The 23258-nt window shown below is 35.8% G+C and overlaps 1 protein-coding gene across 2 annotated transcripts in view; it reads left to right on the plus strand.

Annotated features, from left to right (window-relative positions):
* The first annotated feature begins 1656 nt into the window (after positions 1-1656).
* Cluap1 (clusterin associated protein 1) overlaps positions 1657-23258 on the plus strand; it is a 52800-nt gene continuing 31198 nt past the window's right edge. The window contains exons 1-4 of one of the 2 annotated variants that reach the window (XM_081731954.1): positions 1657-1834; positions 10668-10741; positions 16408-16604; positions 19391-19573. In XM_081731954.1, coding sequence (XP_081588080.1) covers positions 10720-10741; positions 16408-16604; positions 19391-19573 — 402 coding nt within the window. In that variant the 5' untranslated portion in view covers positions 1657-1834; positions 10668-10719. Of the gene's footprint in view, positions 1835-1956; positions 2113-10667; positions 10742-16407; positions 16605-19390; positions 19574-23258 lie in introns of those variants that run through there. The other variant, XM_081731953.1, reaches the window with a different exon arrangement.

Below are 23258 nucleotides of genomic sequence, written 5' to 3' on the forward strand. Positions count from 1 at the left end.
AAAATAAAACTTTCTTGTCCATTTAGCAACATTTTGTTTAACTCATTCTAATTTTCGTATTTATAACTCTTTTCCTATGAAATTTACCAGAAATATACATTTCCCGATTATACACATAGTATCAGTATTAAAAGTACCCTGCAGAATTATTATCAAATTATATTCTTACAAGAAGACAGTTATAGATATGCGACAATCATTTTGGACATGAGTGTACACTAAAGAATTATAAAACACACACACACTGAGAGTTTTAACAGGCATCAGGAATGTAGCTAAAGGGGGGGGGGGGCACCGGCCTCCCCAAATCTTGGTTTGGCCCCTCAAATATTTATTTAAAATTATATGTTACAAGTTGTTTTTATACGATAGTAAATGGAAATTTATCCATAGTAAACTGGAATTGTTCATACTTCTAAGAAAAGGTTATTTTTTAAATCCATTTATAGGCTATTTCTTAAACGTTAAATGAACGGTAATAAGAGTATACGATTAGTAAGTTTGGGACAAGGGTGTCATCTTCCTTAACACTGCGATTCTAAAAAAAAAAAACAATAAAAATAAAAAATAACAGCCCTTAGAGTGTTTCCAACCTTAGACTATACTCGCCTTGAGGTACTAACGGCTAAAAATCTATGCGAATGCGCTTTTTGTAACCGACTAAGACAAATCTGGAAGATCAATTCAATTCAGAGGCTAGGAGAATTATCTCCCCCCTCCCCATTGCTTGGTTTTGCAACATAGTATTTTACATTTTAATTGTTTTACGATAAGGTATTCAATGTAGATTTACTTTCTTATTTTCATTTTGTTCAGCAACGATTCTGGCAAAACAGACAATAGAATATGTCAACCATTTAGACCATTATATGTGCTGGTAACACTGCGGCTGAGCGGCAAAGAGCGCAAATTATCGGAAGTACACTATATATATATATATATATATATATATATATATATATATATATATTGAAAAATAAACAGTTGAATATCCCGTATCCCCACCACATAACTCTATTTTCCACATCCACAACTTTTATGACTAAACCAATCACGCGTAAAATTTCCAAACTTATCATGTTATTTTATTTATTTTGAAGCAAGGCTCCTTGCTTCTACAAAAAGTATGGCAAAAGGTGGTCCAAACGACCACGTCGCATCAAGGCAACTTACGTCGGACGGTTTCTGGTGTATATCTGCAACCTTTACCTTTCAATTGCAATTGCTGAAATTTTTCTTGTTCTATGTGTAGTAGTAAATACAAGATATAAACTTGAATTACAACATTCAATTAATACGTTCTTTGTAAACTGAAACGTTAAACTTTTACTCTTGAATTTGCATATACTCAAGTTTTCTTCACGAAAGTAAGCAACTTCATGAGTGCTGCCATCTATCATCCGTTATTGCTAGTTCAAATTTAGAAGGTCTAATGTAATTTGTATAATTGCGTTTATCTTTAGTTTTTAATAATTATGTTTAGTCCTAGTTTTACGTAATATAAATTAAGAATATGATCATCAATATCAAAACACTGTATATTGTGAAAACGCGCTGAATTATAGCCATATTCGTTACACACGGGTATAAGGGGCAAAAAAATTAATTGATGCAAATTTAATGAAGATCGCTGCTCTCGCGATGGAATATATAGGTTAAAAGAAAACTCAGAACTTTGGCTACGTCCCTGACAGGCATTCCAGCTAAAATAAATCAATAACGACTTGAGAATTGGGAATAGCGACTCTGCGCCCATTCTTTAAATTCAATTATGTTTACGAGCAAATGGAAATATTGTTCTTATTCAGAGTAGTGAAAATAAGGATTAAAAATGGTGAGTACAGTGATACCAATTCGGAGTTCGAAACTGAAGATTACTAGGTATATTATTAGTAGTATTATACTAGTTTCTACAATTATCACGTGCAAAACGAATATGCGATAATTTTTGTAATGTAGGCCCTACGATCATCTGAAACGAAAATCTATAATTTTGTCCTCTCTAGTTGGCAGCACTGGGAAGAGAAGCTATTTGTAAATAATAGCAAGAGTATTGCCCGAAGTTTGTTTCTACACAGCCTCTATAAGAAATTCGGAATGGTTTGATACATGGTAATTAAATTTAAATTTCTACTCGTAGTGTTTCCAGAATCTAAATATTAGTTAGATAAATTTGTAGTACTGATTGAGAATATCCGGTGGGTGGAAATGGTACAGGTAAATGTCAAATGGTTAAGAAGAAAGGATTCTAGTCTAGTTTAGCCACACCACATTTTGCAAAATTTATAGGTGCAATTCAATATTGCGCGTGGAAAGACATTTTTCAAATGAATAAATCTCTGCAGGTGGGAGGGCTTAAGTTTAGAGTTGCCCCTCCAGTCCAGAGTTGCCCTTGGACTTTACAACATACAAAAAACAGTGCTTAAAGTATTAAAAATTGTTACATTTCACTTAGCTTCAGTACTCCGTGGGCTTCACAAAAATTTAAAAAGGTTTTCTTCATTATTTTTGCGCATCTGTTACACCTGTTCGCCATATTCGCTATATTTTACAACTACCATGCTGCTGAAACCTTCCGCGAATGCTTCCGCATCCGGCAAATAGTACTAACTTCCATATATCTTTTCTCGTATTAAACATTACTCTCCTGCCGAATTTACATTCCTAAACATCAAATGAAAACTTCAAATTATCATTTCTTACCTCATTTCTCCTGTAATTTTTCCTGATTTTCATAAAAAGCGGAGGGGTAACTCTAAACTTAACCCGGTGGGAGAATTAAATGCCAAGCAATAAAGCTGTATTTTAGGTTTCAAATGTAGGGTTACTAGTGTAAAATCATTACAAGTCCTTTATGTTGCATAAAGTAGGTGAGTGCATGTGAAAGATGACATTAGAAACTATTTTCTACTTGCATTGTATTTCTGCACAGTGTGCAGAAGCCTATTTTATGTTTAAAGTGTAGTATTATAAGTGCTGTCTTAGCTTACGCATATACGAACCGTCTCTGACACACTTGCTCCCTTCGGACTCTCCCGCACTATCGTGCGAGCCTACAATCTTCGCTCTACCCTGACTGGGTTAGATAGCTTTCGTACTTTTTAGTGGCCACCTAGCACACGTTGGCTTGTTTTTGCAGTAGTTTTTATGTGATACATCCAGACGGTGTATTTATAGGCAAATCTTAAAAGAATTGTAGTTATTTAACACTTTCTTTTGATGTCTCGCTTGAAATTTATCTGTTCTAAGTGGGGTAATGTTATGTCACTCAGTGGAAATCTTTTGATAACGACATGAGGAAAATTGGTGAAAGAATTATAATTTCCAACAATTATTTGCAGTGGTGGGTGCTAAAACGACCTGCACGGAAAAAAGGAATGCTGGGATTCTGGTGTCCTTGCGCAGGTACAAGAAATTATACTCGATCAATCTTAAAGTAAGTCCGAAGTTACCTAACTCGACCATACTCCAATACGGAATTCCACACATTAGAAGATAAACAATTTTTGGACGGCTATAACGTATATGCACGGTATAGATACCGTACAACAAGTAGTATTCTCAGATTCTTTGAAAATATTGCTCTTTCCTTAGCCTTTTTCTGCGTTTTCCATACTTAGATAACATATTCGAATGAATGTTTTAATTCTGGCATGTAGGCCTAGTGTAAAAATGGTAATATTTACATCTAGGAACATAGAATTCTCTTAATATTTAGCTTGGCACTTTGCTTTTAGTTCGGATGGCATTTAGTATCTCCCCCAAATCCATTGACGGGCTTATATTTCGAGTTGCCCCTCCAGTCTGTAGGTGCCCTTGGACTTTACAATATACAAACACAATGCTTGAAGTGTTAAAAATTGTTACATTTCACGTATCTTCAGTACTCCGTGGGCTTCACAAAAATTTAAAAGGTTTTCTTCATTATTTTTGCGCATCCGTTACACCTGTTCGCCATATTTTACAACTACCATGCTGCTGAAACCTTACGCGAATGCTTCCGCATCCGGCAAATAGTACTAACTTCCACATATCTTTTCTCGCATTTAACATAACTCTCCTGCCGAACTTACATTCCTAAACATCAAATAAAAACTTCAAATTATCATTTCTTACCTCATTTCTTCTGTAAATTTTCCTGATTTTTAAAAAAAAAAACGGAGGGGTAACTCTAAACTTAACCCCATTGACGGCTTCGGAGCTGGAACTGTAACTTATAGTGAGCCGTTGTAAACGAGCTCGTTGGTGCGTATACCCACCATCGTTGACGCGCTTGCTCCCTACGGATGCACCCCCTCGCTCCCCTCGGGCCCTGTGCTACGCTGCTGCTCTGGCTCAGTTAGATAGCATTCGTTCTTAGAGGCCACTAGCACAAGTTACTTTATGTTGTATGCACTGTAGTTTTTATGACGTACGTTCACACTGTATTTATAATCATCACAGTTAAAAATAACTAACTGTAATCACTACTAAGTGAGCCAGGGTCAGTACCAAGTGATTTGGAGGACAAACTAGATAATACCCTTTAGCTCCATCTGTTTGGAGGATAATATGAGCAATATGTAGTTTTCGTCTTCCTAATTATTTAATAGAAAATCTCTTCTAGTTTACATAGTTCTCCATGTGAAACCAAATCAATTCAAATCATGTTACTTTCATAAACAGAAGGTATTTGATCAATTCGACGTCCTCGAGTTAAAGCAATATGAAAACAATTGTAAGCTAATTATCTTGTTAAATAATAGAAACCTTCATGTGGCGATCAATGATTTCTGTCTCATATTTAATGTGCTGCCTATAAGACAAGATTTAAAGCTGTCTCGTCTTGTATCTCGACACAGAAATTTTGTCTCGTTTCGTGGCAACACTACATAGTAGAGATGCAAAAAAGCCGGCTTTTTTGAATCGATGGTTTTTTTCACATAAAAAGCCGGCTTTTTTGGGAAAAAAACGAGAATTTTGGAAATTTTGGCTTTTTTCAACTTCATGATTTTTCTATCTAAATAGCTTTCTTATAGTATATTCTATAGTTAGATGAGAATTCCATGACCTGAATGTGATATTTCGCTCTGAAATTCACCATCAAGATGGATGGAGCACATGTTTTACGAATTAAAGCTAACATGAAGAATGTAGTATTTGAGGGTAATTTTAGAGGCTATTTAACTTTATTTTAACTTTTGAGTTATCGACATCTTTTTTCTTCTCTAGTTTGTCATCCGTGTTTCATTTCTAAGAGCTTTTAGTACTCTAGCTTCTAGCGCAAAAGTTAAACTTGCCCGTTTTTCTATATATCCGTCAAAGCGTACGTTTTTCAATATATCCGTCAAACCGTACTTCCACATTTCTGTTATACTGTAGCTGTGAACTGATTTAGCAATAATTTTCCGGACACAACCTTGAATACCAATTTATACAAATAATCAGTAGCGGATTTAGAAAAATACTTTAGGAGGGTTTTTTCTGATTGTTTCGTTTCCTAAAAAGTCCTAATTTTATTTGGGAAGTGCTTGAAGTTTATGAGTACAGGCATAACTAATATTTCGTTTCGTTTATATGTTTAGCAATAATCTTCCGATACAACTTTAAAAATCATTTTATACTGAGAATCAGTGGCGGATTTAGAAAAGTATTTTGGGAAGGGTTTCTTACTAATGTTTAGTCTTTTAAAACATTCGTAATTTTTATTTGACGGGAGCTTAAAGTTTATGAGTAAAGGCATAAATAATAGATATTTAGTTTGTTGCAGACATTCCGTAACTTTGGGGAACGGGCTTCAGTCCGAAAGACCGCCCCCCTAACCTTCGCAAAACCGTCACTGCTGGTAATTAGTAATAATAACGATTTAAAAACAATAAAAAAGGAAGTCGCCCAACTCACAGTACACGCACTATTTCTACATTCACAGATGGAATGAAGAAAAGCTTTGTCAGAATGGTCGAATGCTGGTTGAATCCCGGACTTTCCGATAGAAGCGCAAAAGCTAATCACTCAGTCATGTTTGTTGTGCAGTTGTATTTATCTTAACTTAAATATATTCCGTAGTCCTTTTTTTGGGAGGGAGGGGGAGTTCCGTAATATGTTGAATCCCTCTTGTTAAAAATTCAGAAAACTTGAGGATTGGGTAAACTGTGATGGTGGTTCTATAAAACCTAACTGTAGAATTTCAAGAATATGCAGAACCAAAAGCTCTAGATGTGCAGCCCTTAAGTGTATGATATAAATCTAAGTATTTCTCTTATGTTTTATTTTAATTTTATTTTGTTTCAAAAAGAGGGTATGGAATATTTTGAAGTAAAAATACTACATACTATTTTGCTAGTTTTTTGTGTATTCTTTAAAAAGAAGTGTTTACTTTTAGGGTTGGCTGGTTTACACCAACTTTTTTTTTTTTTTTTAATAACTGGTTTAAACCACAAAAATAAAAAGAATGAAAAATGCGAATCGTGTGAACTTCATGGTAACGTTTCCAGATATCAAACCACCTGCAATAGTTTTATTTCCCTTTCATCTTTTAATCAAGGTGTCCCATGTTCAATTCTCGGTCGAACCACAAACCTTCTTTCATGCGTAACCCAAGTAGCGGTTCGGATGTCAGTTTAAGCGAAAGTCTTCTCCTTGATAACCTCGGTATTTCGTAAGGATGTTAAGCCTAAATATACGAAACAAACCAAATTGTATATTTCTGCATGCCTAAATGCGTGTTGTTTTATAAAGAAGCCAATATTGCTTAAATATATTGATAGAAATTGGCAAAATTTATCGATTGCCTACGTAGCTTCCAACATTAGCTTGGATTGGACTTTCAATGATATCTACGTACTGGTACCAAATTTGTAATTTAATACCTCAGTTTTAGCGTACTGATTATGGTACGTTGACCTTTAAATTTTACATGCAAAGCAATATCAGGATTTTCCCATTATTGTCTTACATTTCAAGTAATGACGGGATTTTCCCAATGGTTAGGGCGGGAGATTCTCAACTTAAGAAATTTACTGACCGCACTTCTTTAAGCTTATGGGAGTTCTTCCGGCATAACCCCGCTGTTGCATAATAACATCAAGGCGAAACAAACTTATTTCTGTGAATATGTAATATAAATACATAAAGCAAAAAATCTAAGTCAAAACAGCCTGGTTTAAACCAAAAAAGCCTGGTTTAAACATCCCCCAAAAAACGGGTTTTTTGACATTTTCAAAAACAACCATGGTTCTTGCCAACTCTGCTTACTTTTGTATATAGGAGGTTAAAAAATTCTTATTATATACATTGGTTAATCCTGTGGAATTCATGATGTAAATATGTTGAAGAAAAATTGTTTGAAATATTTTTTCGAAATTCATAGTTTATTTTCGATGTTTTATATTATTATCAGCATCAACCACTAATTAAATGATTTTTTGTGTTATAGAGAAGCGATACAAAGTCTGTTTTATCAATTTGAAGCAGTATTTTGAAAAAAGCCCAAAATTTCCCAAGCAAAAAAGCAAAGCAGAAAAAACCGAGTTTTTTTCCAAAAAAGCCGGTTTTTTTCCGAGCCCTTGCGTCTCTACTACATAGGTCTAATGTGTAATGTATCACCTTTCGCAGCAATACAAACTTTGTTTAATTTTTTGCTATATTTATATCACCATAGGTATTCTGCTATTATTGGGAGGCCACATGCTGCAACTAAGAAGTTTCCATGCTCCACGGTCTTCCACTAACCTCTTCGTCTCCTCCCTCTCTTTCCTGCCGCCATACCCTCTAGCACGTCTCTCATGATACAGTTCCTTCTTTACCAATGTTTCAACCAGTTCCTCTTTCTCTTTTTAATAATATCTAAAATTGTTCTTTTCTCCCGCACCATTTCCAACACCTTCTCATTCGTTTTCCGCTCGATTCAGCTAATTCTTTCCATTTTTCTCCACACCTACATTTCGAAAGTTTCCAGTTGTTTTTCATCATTTTTTGCGCAATGTCCGTGTTTCTGACCCATATAGTACAATACTCCACACGAAGCACGAGTCTTTTTCTCAGCTCTTTATTCAAGGTCGTACAAAATAGTATTCTCTTCCTCCTGAAAGCTTCTTTTGCCATTCCTATTCTTGCTTTTATTTCACGTTCACATTTCATATCATTACTAATAATACTACCCAGGTATTGAAAACTAGTCAACTGTTCTATTTTCTCCTCTCCTGCCTCTATATCTGACACCGAGCCCGGGTTAACTTTCTTTACTAATATGTCTATAAATGTTAAGCCAACTTTCGTTTTGTTTTCATTACATAACGTACATAAATAACCCTTGGAATTTAGAAATGACTATAAAAGACTTGGATTTCAATGCCACAAAATCAGAAAATATAAAAGAAAAAGAAAATATTTAAACTTTCCGGTATTATTTCATATATATATCATGGTTACAGGAGAATAAGCACACGTAAAAGTATTAACTAAAATATTACAATTGAAGACTAATAATTGACTCAAAGCCAGTAAGCTGTTTAAATTACAAAACGACTTACTGGCTTCTTCGTCACTACTCTCCTGTTACCGCCATCGGGTTAAGTTCCGATAAGCTCCGTCAAGCGAAATCATTGTACTGAGGTACTGCACGAAACCCGTTCATAAAGTCGTTATTACCGTGTTGAAGAGCTGGCGGGCCTTAACGCAATAAATTCATTTCATGTAAATATTATCTATGCCTTCTACCTTCCGTTCCTCGCGAGTATATGGTTACTTTACTCATCTTTAACGCGGAAGATCCGGGTTCGTTTCCGGGCTGGAGTTCATGTTCGGATTCCATATTATGCTGTAGGTCCACGTCTGATATAATCTTCCTGTTAAACAGGGCGCTAAAATCTAACTTAACTGAACTCGATTCGTGTTACATGTCTACACACACTCAAGTTGGGAGGCGCAACTGAAGAAAATTGTTAAAAATTATAATTCTTTCATTGATTATCTGCCATTATCTTCCACACTATACCATAAAAACATTAAGTGGTAAAAATATTGGGTTGGCAACTAAGTTCCCGCCGTTTTTTAAATTGGAATTATATGTATGACATTAAATACTTTTGGCACGAAGTTGTACATCATTCGAAAGAGAATATATTGTTCTACCTAAATATATGTTTCGTTGTTACTAAGATACATTTTTTTAAATTTATTTATTTACAGATCATTAAAATAGAATGTCAAGTTGAGAAGAATGAGCATTTTCGACACCTCCTTCTTTTTGCCTTTAATCAAGGCTCTAAGGCCACAGAATCTACTCGCAACATTTGTGCTGTGTATGGAGTGTGTGCTATAGGTGAAAGAAACTCTCGTGATTGGTATGCAAAGGTCAAAAAAGGAAATTTTGACCTCAAAGACGCCCCTCATTCTGGCCGTCCAGTTGAGTTCGATGAAGAGCTATTGAACCATCTTTTGTACGAAAATCCGCGTCAAGCAACAAGGAAACTGGCAGAGACAATGGATTGCTCCCACACTACTGTACAGAAACATCTTCACTCGATGGGCAAGGTCCAGAAGTGTGGAGCATGGGTGCCTGATACTAAAAACGGCGGGAACTTAGTTGCCAACCCAATACATACCCTACCAACCTGTGCTAGGTGGTCACTACCCCGATGGCAGAACTTTCTTTGTGTTCCTGCGATGAGCTTTTCGAAGTAAAAGAATTTCTGCTGAAAAAACACATATGATTGTTAAAAATACGCTTTACGCGACGTAAAGAACAGTTCAAACTATAGTTATGCAAGATGTCCGTACATTTAAGACATCTACACATAGCAGGCATGTTTTTATACTTTTCTGTTGGCTTTTTTTTTTTTCCCTCTGGCAATTTTTCTGCACAGGCGCAGCAGATTTTCTGTGATCACATCGCAGATCGCGATATGTTCTGCTATTGGGGTCACTACAATCTATAGCTTGTATCCTTGTCGTTTGAGGGTAGGGTGGAGCTCGAAGGTCCACAAAGGAGTGCGTCTCCAAGTGCAGGCACGGTAAAGGAAGAAAACTGCGAAAACACGAACAAAGGTGACACTACAAGTTAGTGTCGCATTACAATTGCATAGAAGTTGGTAATGCCTTAGCAACAGTTGAGATTCAAATCAAAAATTATTGAAAGTAAGAAGAAACTAGGAATGTAATTCCACGCAGCAACTTAACATTTTCTATTTTCCATAAGTAGAAGCTTTGCTTTGTAAAAACTTAAACACAAACTATTTGCTGAGCAAAACAATATATTCACATAAAAAATGTACATACGTGTTACAGTTTCGCCAACTAACACTTTGGCTTCATCAGACACTATCAGTAACACGTATGTAGATTTTTTTTATGTGAATATATTGCTTTTCTCAGCAAATAGTTGGTTTGTGTTTAAACATTTTCTAATTTAGTTGGTGCAGTGGAAGGCATCAGACATTGGTGGTGTCGATATATTGACTTCAAATTACAATAAAATACGCCCATTTAATTAAGGCTATAAATATTTACTAGTCTAGCATCGTTGCTAACCCTAGGGGAAGATTTCTTGTTCCATTAACATAATTCATTTTAATTTATTATTCTTTACTGTGGTATTGTTAAGGAAACTGTTAAAGTTTTATTACACCTAGTTTAGTATGTACAAGTAGATTTGTGTGTACTGTATTTGTTTCTCTTTTCTTTTCCAGATCCCTGTCTTTTTCTTATAGACAAACAGGGAAGAACGGTCAGTGATACAAAATGTCCTACAGGGATTTAAGAAGTAAGTGTCACCTACAATAAAAAAACAAAATCTTACCTTGCACCTCGTACACCGATACTATTTGGGATAATGCCTCAGAGCTCACATTATAATAAGTTTTCTCATTTATAGCCTCGATGTTGTAGATGGACATAAAACACGAAGACTCAAACTGAACTGAACTGATCCTTCTGGTGTTCTACATCCTTCTACAACACCCTGATTATGGATGACAGGGCTTTGGAACAATCACCGGGGCTTAAATTCGATACATTGTTGGTTGCATATAATTATGAAAGATCAACCCTCACTACAGGGGCCGTTCACCGCCACATTATTTCGCTTCCAGGAACCACGTAGTGACGTAACTAAGGGGGGGGGAGCAAACGGGGTTTGTGCCCCGGATGCCGGATTAGGAGGGCGGAAAACTGGGCAAATATTTATTTTTACAATATAGCAAGGAAAGAAGTTGTAACAAACTGAGCATCATAAACATTACCTCAGAAACTTAAGAGGACAAAGTCGACTCACCAACCTTAGAATCATACCCATAGAGCATAAGTTAGCTTCAAAGCTATCTTTTAAAGAAACTGTAAAAAACTTTGCTGCCAAAATAGCCCACAAACTTAAATTTTACTTCCAGCTTTTTGTGTTTTTGTTTAACTTAGTCGATTTAAAAGATTTGCAAAGTGTCCGAGTATAATACTCAAGACAACAGTTTGACTGTTTGTCATAATTAAATATCCTACTCTAAAGCAACAGACTGTTGATTCATTTTACACATATACACATCGCGATATAATTCCAAAAACATTGTGATTTGCAGTTATTGGGATAAGACTATATAAGAGTATGTCAAGCATGCTACTTTCAGATTATTTGGCAATCAAAAACTAATTAGTTTGGTGTTTTATCTTGTACTAAAAATTAAATGATGTACTGTAGTTTTGAATATCAAGCTCTATTACTTGAAGAACAAATGGATGCCAATATCAAATGCAGTCGGGTAGCGTTTTGATTTGATTGGTCGCTAAGGCGAGTTCTTGCCCCGGCGACAACTAGTCGAGTTACATCGCTGTTAGTATTCATAATTACCTTCTGTATAATAACCTTTCTATAATAATTCTGTCCACTTATGCACTTTCCACTACTATAAGAAATTGCTATAATCATTGCTAATAGAATCACTTTAGTAACGTTTTGTTTCAAGTTAAAAAATGAAAATAATAAAATTAATGAAAAACAAATACAATTTTTCTTTTGCTTGTTTTTCATAAGTGAAAGGAGATAATGAAATGTAACGTACCACAATCATAGATAATATTATTCTACAACAGAAAATAGGAACCCGAAGAATTTTCATTGTTGCCAGAATAACCTTTCTCGCAAAATCTAGGTTAAGCGAGCGACTAGACGAACGAATTCAGCTGCATTTGATTACGTATCATGTTGTCTTGGAATCCTGCGAACTTCTTTTTAATTAATAGTTGTATTTATTTTGTAATAAACAAAATAGTTTTAACATACAGTTATTAAAATTAAATAATAATGTTATTTGAAATGTAGTTCACAGGATTCCAAAACATGATATGTAATCAAATGCAGTTGAGTTCGTTCCTCTAATCGCTCGCTTGACTTAGATTTTGGGGGAAATGTTATTCTGGCAACACTAAATCACTGACTCAGTTTTTGCAAACTACAGGACACAAAACGTCTTCTGTTGAGCGGACAGCATCTTACTTCTGACTGCAAACTGAAAAGGCGCATTGACTAACATCTAACGGCGATTTTCTGAAACTCTAGGCCACGCGCATTCAAACAATACTCATCTTCTTGCTAGCACGTCCCATGTTTGGTAATTATTACCATTCTTTTTGAAACACAGTGTAGAACGATATGTACTGAGTTGAAAGTAGTCCTTCATACAAGCTAGCCTCATACAACTTTTTTCGTCACTACTTAAAAAAAGATCAAAACAAGTAAGTATTAATACAAAATAATGTATGCAACATTGCGAGTTTTTGAGAATAGTACTGCGCTCCGAAGTGTAATTTAAGATTATAGTTTCTGAACAACTAGTTGCAGGGTGTCTATCGGTCACGAAAGTCATGAAAAAGTCACGAAATCAGAAAACGGTCATGAAAGTCAAGAAATTTAGCTTTTGGGTCACGAATTTTTTTTATGTGTACAAATATTAAGCACAGACTGGAACATTTTGTTCTATAAAACGTCAAAATTCATCACCAAAAATGTCTATGGTCGGTTTTAGACGCTACTAAATAGCAAGCAAAGCATTCTTCTATCGCATGCATGAAAGTTTGGCCTATAATTTGCACCCAAATTCGCTCTTGAGAATGTTAGGAAATTTTATGATTTGGTAAAGAAAAAGTCACGAAATTTCATTTTGGAATTTGAGTAGACACCCTGTAGTTGTGAACAACTTTAAATTTAGTACAGACTGGCAAGGAAGTCCCGTTACCCCTGAAAATAAGTGACATAAACCTCGAAACGTACGTAAATAACTACACGGAAAGAACTAAATGACATGAACAACAATGCTTTCGAGAAGTTTTATTGAGACACGAAACATTAAATGTCCAAAGGATCAGTCTGTTGACCGTCATTCTCATGACAAAGGATAATACACCGTCAGGTTCTGTGCGACATCTTGCGGAGCATTGCAGGTATAATTTCAGTGCAAGCTTGTTTCACAGCTTCTGTCAGTTCAGCAGTGGTATCGTAAAGGTTTTATGCAACGATACCCTTTATGAACCCCCATAACGCATTATTGCAGGTAGTGAGGTCTGGACTTCGCGGCGGCAGATCCGGACTACCACGACCAATCCAACGCAAGGAAAGACTTTCGTAAGATATTCGCGTACGGCGAAGGCATAATGGGCAGATGTCCCATCATGCTGAAACCAATGTCTCTCTTTGATTCCGTGCTCCTCCAAGAGAGAAACAAACCAATTTTGCAACATGTCCAGGTATCAAGTGGTAACGAGACTTTGTGGCCGCCCTGTATGTATCGTTAAAGGAATATATGCATTGTGTTGTTATGTAAATTTAATAATAGAGGTTTCTTGTTTTCAACATCTGATAGACAAAGGAAGCCACACTTTTTCAAGTGAGTCAGTATCTTATTTATTTAAAAATATGGAGTTGTACAGAATCTCACGATAGGTAATCTGACACAAGTAATCAAGGAAAAGTGTATGCCTGAGTAAAAGAACACACACAAGTTTCACGCTATATTAGAGTTCGATTCCAAGTGACTAGAATTTTGCAAGTTCTATATATATTATCTATAACAAAAATAAATTCCAAATACCTTTGTGTATTTTTATTTTCAGAATCCTAATAATTTCAACAGAGTGAAAGTCACATTTTGACTAGTAAATCAAGTGGATAATTACAAGTTACTCCTTTAATATATTCATTATATATATTAGACTTAGCGCCTTTTTAAAGATACGTCAGAAAATTCCCAAGAACTTATAAATACTCACTAGAAAAACTGCACTGGTAAACTAATCTCGAAAACGTGTTTACTTAGAAACGTATATACAAAGTCCGTCGCGGGACAGGACGTTTGGGCGCCACCATTTGGGCGCGGACGTTTCGGCGCTGCCGTTTGGGCGCCGGACGTTTGGGCGCAAAGCCGTTTAGGCGCCAGACGTTTGGGCGCGAAGTACATAGTAAAGATCACAATTTACATATAAAGTAAGCTAGGCACTGAAAACTAAGCGCGAATCAAGATATATATACATTTCCTACACTTCTATCTTTATCTGACCTCATTTATCTATATATTTTCTATCTTATTTATTCATTTAAATTAAATAGTTTAATGCGTTTGTGGCATTTGTTGCCTAACCTCGTCATGGATTGATTTTTCGCTTGTTTACGATTCTTGTACTTCTGATCTAATGATCTCATTCTTGTATTATATAAGAAAGCTAGCAAATGAAGGAATCAGACGAACTGTTAATAATTTTCTTAATGTGAATTAAAACATATTGATTTATTTTTTGTATTTTTTTAAAGTTAATAATTACATACTTATGAATATTAAAATTTGTTTTCTTTCGTATTACGTTTGCCAAACTCTTCTCTTCCTTAAGACCAATAAAAAACTACCAATAAAAGATTTCCGCGCACTCGAGTTGAGGGAAGTGGCCCCGCGTAGGGTAATCTCTAATGCTCTTCCCTTCGGTGCGAGTGGTCCCGGGTTCGATTCCCGGTGGGGGCATTCTGTCGAAAAATTGTAACACGCTCTTTGTCACACGCCAGCCACCCTGAATGAGGTTTTCCTGGGTTTTCCTCATTCACACCAGGCAAATGCCGGGGTGGTACGTAATTTATAGGTCCAGGCCGCTTCCTTCCTCCCCTTTCTCCGGATAGTGTACTCCCTCAAACGTGACGGGCTAAATAGCCTTAGGTGCCGAAAGCCCAGAAATCTAAAAATCCTAAATCCTAATCGAGTTGAGGGAAAGATGTTAATACAGGGTGTCTATGACATTGAGTTTAGGAACTGCAGTATGCCGTATTTCGGGTATCACTTTTTTTTTAACATTCCAATATAAAAATCAAAACTTAACACACTTTTTTTTCGTCCCATTGTAAGCATTTAATCTGCATTGAAAAAAGTAGCGAAAGGAAAAAAAAGAAGATTTCAAAGTGAAAAATAATTGTTAAGTGTACATATATTGGTCATTTAGCCACTAGAAATGTGTTTGAAATTTACACTTATCGCATAACTACAGTAGAAGGCCTGCTTTAAGTTTTTTTTAATGGAATAGGCTCACTATGTATGTAATGCAGGCAATCATATCTAGTCTGGTCTACTTATCTTCGCTTGAACAGTTATCAAATAAAAAGCACACTTAACTTTGGCTGGAACTTAAATTTACAAAATTTAATTGTTAATTCAGCTTTTAGAATTTTTAAATTCCAGTATTTCTAGTATATAAAACAAACTCCAGTATAATTCAAGGACTTCCACTACAGTAGACACCTTGTGATATCTTGATTCGAACTTAGTACTCAGCGCCTAACATAACGACTTTTTAATTTAACTCGCGCCCAAACGTCTGGCGTCCAAATGGCTTCGCGCCCAAACGTCCAGTGCCCAAACGGCGGGGCCCAAACGTCCGCGCCCAAATGGCGGCGCCCAAACGTCACGTACCGTTAATGGCGCCACAAGACATGTAATAAATGTTTAATTCCTTGTGTTACCTAACGATTCCTATGGACTGAAGTGAATCCACTTGCTGCGGATGCGAGAAAATGAGTTAGCTACGTGATTTAGCTACGAGTTTAAAGATATTTTCTTTTAGAATCGACGTTGGGGAGGAGGAGAGGGAAGACGGAATTTCAGTGGATTCTAAGTCGCGTCGACGAATTTCCTTAGCCATTTACAGAAGATAACTTGTGTTTAAAATAGTTTCGACAAATCTGACCTGTTTTCAGGCGAAAAACAAGCAGCAGCTGGTCATGAGGATCTTGTGTATTTGGAATGCTCTTCCATCCTTTTTGAATTACTAAACATAGTTCTGCAAAAAATCGACTACTATTAGGATAATAATAACATAGTTACTATCATTCGATTGTTGGTTATTTTAGAATCGTGCTTTAGTGTACAACTATGTATATATTGTATATATAAAATAATATTTTTCTTTTAGATTTTACAGAAATGATGAGGGCTTTAGGCTACCCTCGTCTAATTTCGATGGAGAACTTCCGAAATCCAAATTTCCCATTGGTTGCCGAGATATTAATTTGGTTAATCCAACGTTTTGAACCAAGTGCTGATGTGCCAACAGACTTCGACACTGAACAAGATCGGGTGATCCTGATTCGTTCTGCTGCACAGTTTATGGTATGTTTACAATTTCTCTAGATTTTATGTAAACTAATTTTGTATGTAAATGCACTGTACACTTTTCTACAACCTTCGTTAGTAAGAAAATTCTTCAGTTAAAATTTTGCGCAGGCGCTTTAGCAAAATAATTGTCAAAAATAATAGTAGTAAATAATAATAAAAAAATAATTGGCAATAATTACCGGGATCTATTTTCTGCTGGTCGCGGATTAATTTGATTTCGATGCTTTAATATAAAACTATTTTTTAACAAGCAAGTAACACACTGTAAGCTTTCTTTGCTTGCTTAGGTTAAATTTTGTATTTTTTTTTTTTTTCATTCCCACTTCTACACTAGATACGAGTAAGTACTATGGGCGGCAGTTGGTCTAGCTTTTCTCTGATTGGCTGAGGGACATCACATGGTATTTCCTACCTTCACGAAATAATAGAAAACTATATTGTGCTGAAGATGGCATTATAAAAAATGAATTTAAGAAATTTGAATATTTTAGTCCTTTTACAGATCACCTTCTTAGTAGACATTTATTTTGTATTTTATTATATGCTATGTATTATTATTTTGTTTTGTTAAGCTTCTATACAAGATTGTTTATTGATATATTAGAAAGTGCTTGGCATTGAAAACAAAGGTGTTATTATTTTATGATTGATATCTAATAGTCTTAATCTCCAATAGAAGATTGTGACACCACCAATTGAACTAAGGTAGTGAGTGAGAAAGAGTAAGAGGGTGGAACAAAAATAGTACGAATTGCGATAGGAATGGGGAAAGAAGTATTTCGGAAGAGAGAGGGAGAAAAATACTGTATTCTGTGATTAGGAATAACGACTTAAGAGAAATATAGTTGACATATTTCGTATAATCATCATCATAGGTATTCTGTCATTATTGGTGGGTCACTTGCTGCAGCCGAGAAGCTTCCATGCTCCACAGTCTTTCGCTAACCTCTTCGTCCTCACGTACGATTTTTTCTGTTTTGATCGTGCATTAATTGCAGACTCCTTCGCCCCTCCCTCTCTTTCCTGCCAGCATACGCTCTAACACGTCCCTCATGATATAGTTCCTTCTTAGCTAATATCCTAACCAGTTTCTCTTCCTCTCCTTAATGATATTTAAAACTGTTCTTTTTTCCTCCACCCTCTCATTCGTTTTCCGCTCCACCCAGCTAATTCTCTCCATTTTTCTCCACACCTACATTTCGAAAACTTCCAGTTGTTTTTCATCATTTTTTTGCGTAATGTTCATGTTTCTGACGCATACAGTACATTACTTTACACGAAGCATTTTATAAGTCTTTTTCTCAACTCTTTATTCAAAAGTCCCACAAAATAGTATTTTCTTCCTCATAAAGTCTTCTTTCGCCATTCCTATCCTTGCATTTATTTCACTTTCACATTTCATATCATCAGTAATAATACTACCCAGGTATCGAAAACTAATTACCTGTTCTATTTTCTCCCCTTCTACTTCTATATTTGACACCGATCCCTTTGTGCACATGAAGAATTGACACTTCGAAAAATAGAAATATGATCACTTCATGAAACCAATGAGAAATGACTAGAACAGTCATTTCCCACTCGCCAGTATATGAAATAGGGGCGGGCTTTTGCTATCAGTGGCAGGAGAAAGAAAACAGGTTGAGCAAAAGGGAAGAAAATGAAATGAAATAAAACAATTTCGGCAGTGTTCTGTTAGTCATGAATCCAAAGACATGACGTGTATCAACAAAACCATCGAATTCACTTTGTTTACTTGACAGCATTATCTTGTATCCACGTTAGGTTTGGCTGCTTTCTTCTTGCTCTTTGTGACGGGTTTACCGAAAATCCGAGCAGCAGACTGTGACGTCAAGGAGCATTCAATTCAAAGCAGGACTAAAAACCTTTGAAATGTGGGTGTGGAAAAGAATTTAATAAAAGTGACTGGATCGAACAAAGAACTATTGAAGTTCTAAAAATAATAAGGAAAGGAAATGGAAATATTGAATGTAGTACAATAGAGAGCGAGATTTGGAACATTTAGAAGGAGCTTTATCCTAAGAGATTAATGGAAGGGACTGTGACAGATGCTTAGGAGCTTAACGTCCTTTGTTATGACCGAAACTGTGTTAGCCGAGTACCTACAACGTAACGTGAGATTCGTACATGAGCTCCTACTAGGAGTGAAAGAGCCTTCAATTGATGAACGCTATTTAAACAGATAACTCATGTGTCAAGACGAAAGGATTGGCTGTGGATTCCAGAGCATAGAAGAGTTGATTTTACGCTCCGTTCAGCAACGAGGCTATATGAGATGTGGACCTACAGATTAACATGGAACCAGAAGAGCTTCCGCCGAGAATCGAACCCGGGTCTCCCACACCAAAGACGCGTACACAGAGCATAGAAGAATCTCAGCTTATGTCAAATGACCTTTCAATTCTGGCAGAATACTCATGGGTACCCATTCCCCCTTCCCAAAGGCTTGGTGAAGAAGCTCCCAGATTTATCATTCTCTACCTTAAAAGTTATCGTTTCCCCTAATAATGTCATGGATACAACCTCCTCCTAAATTCCACTCGTTACAGTACCTATCATAAAGATAATTCAAACAAAATCTTATCATAGAAAAAGAAGAAAAATACTTTTATACCCACTGCACTTTATTTAATTTATAGTATGGAATTCTATGTTTCTATTCGTTAGTTTCAAAATTTTCTGTGACGGGTATATTATTTAGATGTTTTAGATAAAATTGTAGTAAAGAATAAAATATGTGACTCAATTATTGTTTTTAGGCTACTAAGGCTCATATCAGGTTAAACACAAAGCGATTGTATCAGGCAGATGGATATGCTGTTCGAGAGTTGTTGAAAGTAACGACCGTGCTGTATGATGCATTGCGCATTAACACCATGCAAGATTCAACAACAGAGGAAGACGAACATTCGACGTTGGCTTTGTTGGATGTCTCATCTAAAGTAAGTTCGTATATTGCTATTCGGTATTGCTTAATTAATTAATTAATTTTTTTTCTGGTAAATTAGTAAAAGAGTGGAGAGCCTGAAGTCTCCTAAATAATATTTGTATGAATCACAAGTACGAGTTTGAATGGGAGTAGAATGATAAAGGGGAATATAATTGAAAGGTTCGACACATTCTTACACCCATATTGCTCAATATCTATTTACAAGAAAAGGTGAAGAAAGATGTGCATCAGCTATGTGCAACAGCTTAGTTGATTATTGTAAATATTTGTGATTTTTTTCTGTGAAGCCGTATTCGAAATGGCTCCCAGGTCTTGACCAGTCGGGATGAAACTTTTCTGAGCGAAAAGGGCCGCAGTGGCTCAGTGGTAGAACGTTCACCTGTAGTGCATGGGGTCCTTAGTTCGATCCCAGCTCGCGCCAAGTGAACTTTGTGGTGGACAAACACCGTGTGCGTGTGTTTTTTTTTTCGGGGTTCTTCCGTTTTTTCTCATTTCCTTCATTTCTCATCATCACTGTCTCCTTTAGCCTAGCCGGCATAACCGTGGGACGTCAAACGTAATGATTTTATTTCATTTTCTGCGTGGAAGAAAGAAAGACCATCATAACATGTGTCCATAAAATCAGCCGCCTCGTTGGGATATCAGGTATTACCATCAAAATATTAAAAGATTTGTGCAGATCATTGAGAACCAAGTATGCTAATAACTTATACTTATAAATAATAATTTCTCAAATCATTCACCTGTAATGTTCTTTATTGATCTTTTCTCTGATATTTCCGATCACACACATACGCTCTGAATTACATGAATTAAAATATGAGGTGTTACAAAAATTTAAAAAAAAAAAAAAAAAAAAAAAGATTGTGCTGGCTATATTATTTACATAGTGATTTAAATTAATTGCCTGTTAAGTGATCAAGATGACGTGTTAAGAGAAGAAACCATCGGAAGGAAAAGAAAAATTAAATAGGTTATTAGTAAATTTTGTTAGTGCAATAACATTAGGGCTACATATAATTGTGTTAAATAGAAAAATAATAAGAGCAGTCTATAACTATTGAAAAAGATAGAAGTCCTTAAGTATAGATACAATCGACGCGATATTCATAATTACCACTGTTGAAACAGTCACACATACACATACACACAAATTGAAGATGGTGTGAAAACGTCTTATGCCATTGTGTACCCTACCCCCTGAAGAAGAGTGGACGAAGGTCAGTAGTAGATAATCACCAAAATCTTAATAACTTATTACCAGGGCCCGGATCTAGTTGGCCTAAACTTTTCTAAAAAGTGACCTATAAAATGACACTAAAATTTCTGTAAAATGACCCTAAAATTCACAAAAAATGACCTTAAAACTTGCGTATTTTAAAACGTTTACTTCGTTAAACGGACTTTTTTTTTAAATATCTATTAAATTTTAACTATCATTTCTCAGTCATTTTCAAAAGTTTTGTTTCAGTTAGTTGCAGCCCATTGATCAAATGTTGTGTTCAATTATCAGTCCATTGTACGGTATTGTACGTACTGAAAGTGTCAATTCACTACCGAGTTGAAACTAGGAAGCACACTTAAAGAATAAAAGTTCGCAAGTGTAGACTGTATACACGAGAATAATAGATAAAAAAAGTTTAAAATCTTTGAAGGCCTTCCTAATTTATTTTTAGTTATTCACCTGATCATATCCTTTGTGGTCAACTACCCCCACCCCTCGGCAACCAGCTACAGTTTAGTGTTCATTAGCTTGTTAGGAATGCAGTTTTTCCACCCCAAAAGTCAGGAAGCAGGAAAAAACATCATTTAACTTCGTGTTTTTCAAATCCGTAAAAGTGTTCATTTTAAGATTTCTTTATGTAGAAGAAAAAGAATAAAAAGACCATAAGTGACCTAAAAGTTACCTTAAAATATTAAAAAATGACCTGAAACTTCAAAACGTCAAAAGGTGACCAAATGTTGACCCTAAAAAGATATATTTTTAGAACCTAGAGTTGATGAACAACGTTTATATTTCAACTTGTCTTGTCCCATGCGTAACAGTAAAAAGTTGACTTTTCAACAAGATCTGGGCCCTGCTTATTACTAATTTTAGTGCTTTATGTGGAAAAGGCTAAGCTGAATAAAATATTAAAAATACGATGGGCATGCCAAAAGTTTTTAGATACTTTTTGAAAAATCAATTTATTTGCGTAAAACCTTTTACAATTTCTCAAAATGGTCCCTACAAGCATCAACACAGTTTTGCTTCTTAAAAACCACAATCAAACATTTTTAAAAGTTCGTTCTTTAGAAATATCATAAATTTTATTCTTAGACGCTGCGATAGCGTCTTCACTTGTTTAAAAATTGCGTCCTCAAAAATTTCTTTCTTGAGTTTTGAAAAGAAAGTATGGTCAAACGGAGCTAAATCTGGAGAATAAGCTGGGTGCGGTAGAATACGGACTCCACTTTCCTGCAGAAGCTCCAAAATTTTCGTTGCTGAGTGTGGCCATGCATTGTCGTGATGAAGAGAGTGAGACACTAGAGACTCTCAGTGGGCAGATTTCTAAGCTTCAAAGACACTTGGAAGGCAGTAAGTAACTTACCATTCTATTGTCAATGTACGTTAATCATCTAACTGTATAGTTGCTACATGGCCAATCTTAGAGAAAAAAGATGCCACCATAACTGTACCCACACTCCGAGCTCGTTTAACTTTCGAAAGTGGAGTTTCATTTTAAAAACACCATACTGTCGCTGCTGTTTTGTTTCGGGTTCATAGTTGTAAATCCATGTTTCGTCACCTGTAACGATATTATAAGGGTCTTACTTTTTTAAGCATATAGCGGCACCACTCCACATGGCCTTCTTTTTCCTCAGGCGTAAGCACATGTGGGACCCAGCGACTGCAACACTTGGAAAGGCAAGATAATCTTTTATTATGGACGGGACTGCATTTGATCCAATCTTCAAGGTTGACTGAAATTCCTCGTATGTGATATGGCATCTTTTTTTTCCTCTCCCCTCCCCCCCCTACGTTTTCATCAATAAGTACGATGTACAGAGCGAGGCTCATCTGTCAGGCTTTGTCGGCCACGTTTAAATTCGCAAACCAATTAAAAAGGTTGCACTTGAAGGAGCAGAGTTTCGAAATACTTTTTCTAAACGATCATGGCACCGCTCTTGCTTTAAACCATTCTTAAAATCGTAAAAAGATCACTGTAGAAAATTACATTGCTCGAGCTCGATTGTTGCCGACTGAGCCCTCTAATTTTCAAACAAACAAACCTTGCAGCCTTACAGTTATGACTTTAATCACTAGAGGGCATATGCTTTTAAACGTGATACCTTCAGTACATCAGCTCTATTTGAATTTTACTATCTAAAAAATTTCAGCATTCCCTTGTATTTGTAAAGCCGAAACTCTCCATTGTCGTCTAGACATCGAAGGCCTCAGAGTTGGTTGTTGAATTCATACTAGGAATATAGTCATCCCTTTACGATTCCCAAGGCGCGTTATAGGTAGGTGTTAGTAATTTCAAGAATATTCGACTGTTTGTTATATCCTGTATAAGTAATTTAAGAATATATCTTCTTTATATAATGATAGACATTCTCTAAGCACTTGATTGTGAAAAATTCTCCTTTCTATTTATTGTCACCTATCCATAATTTACCTTTGAGCCCTATAG

Source organism: Thermobia domestica, chromosome 11 (genome assembly GCF_964235325.1).
Source record: "Thermobia domestica chromosome 11, izTheDome1.hap1.1, whole genome shotgun sequence".
Classification (NCBI taxonomy): domain Eukaryota; kingdom Metazoa; phylum Arthropoda; class Insecta; order Zygentoma; family Lepismatidae; genus Thermobia; species Thermobia domestica.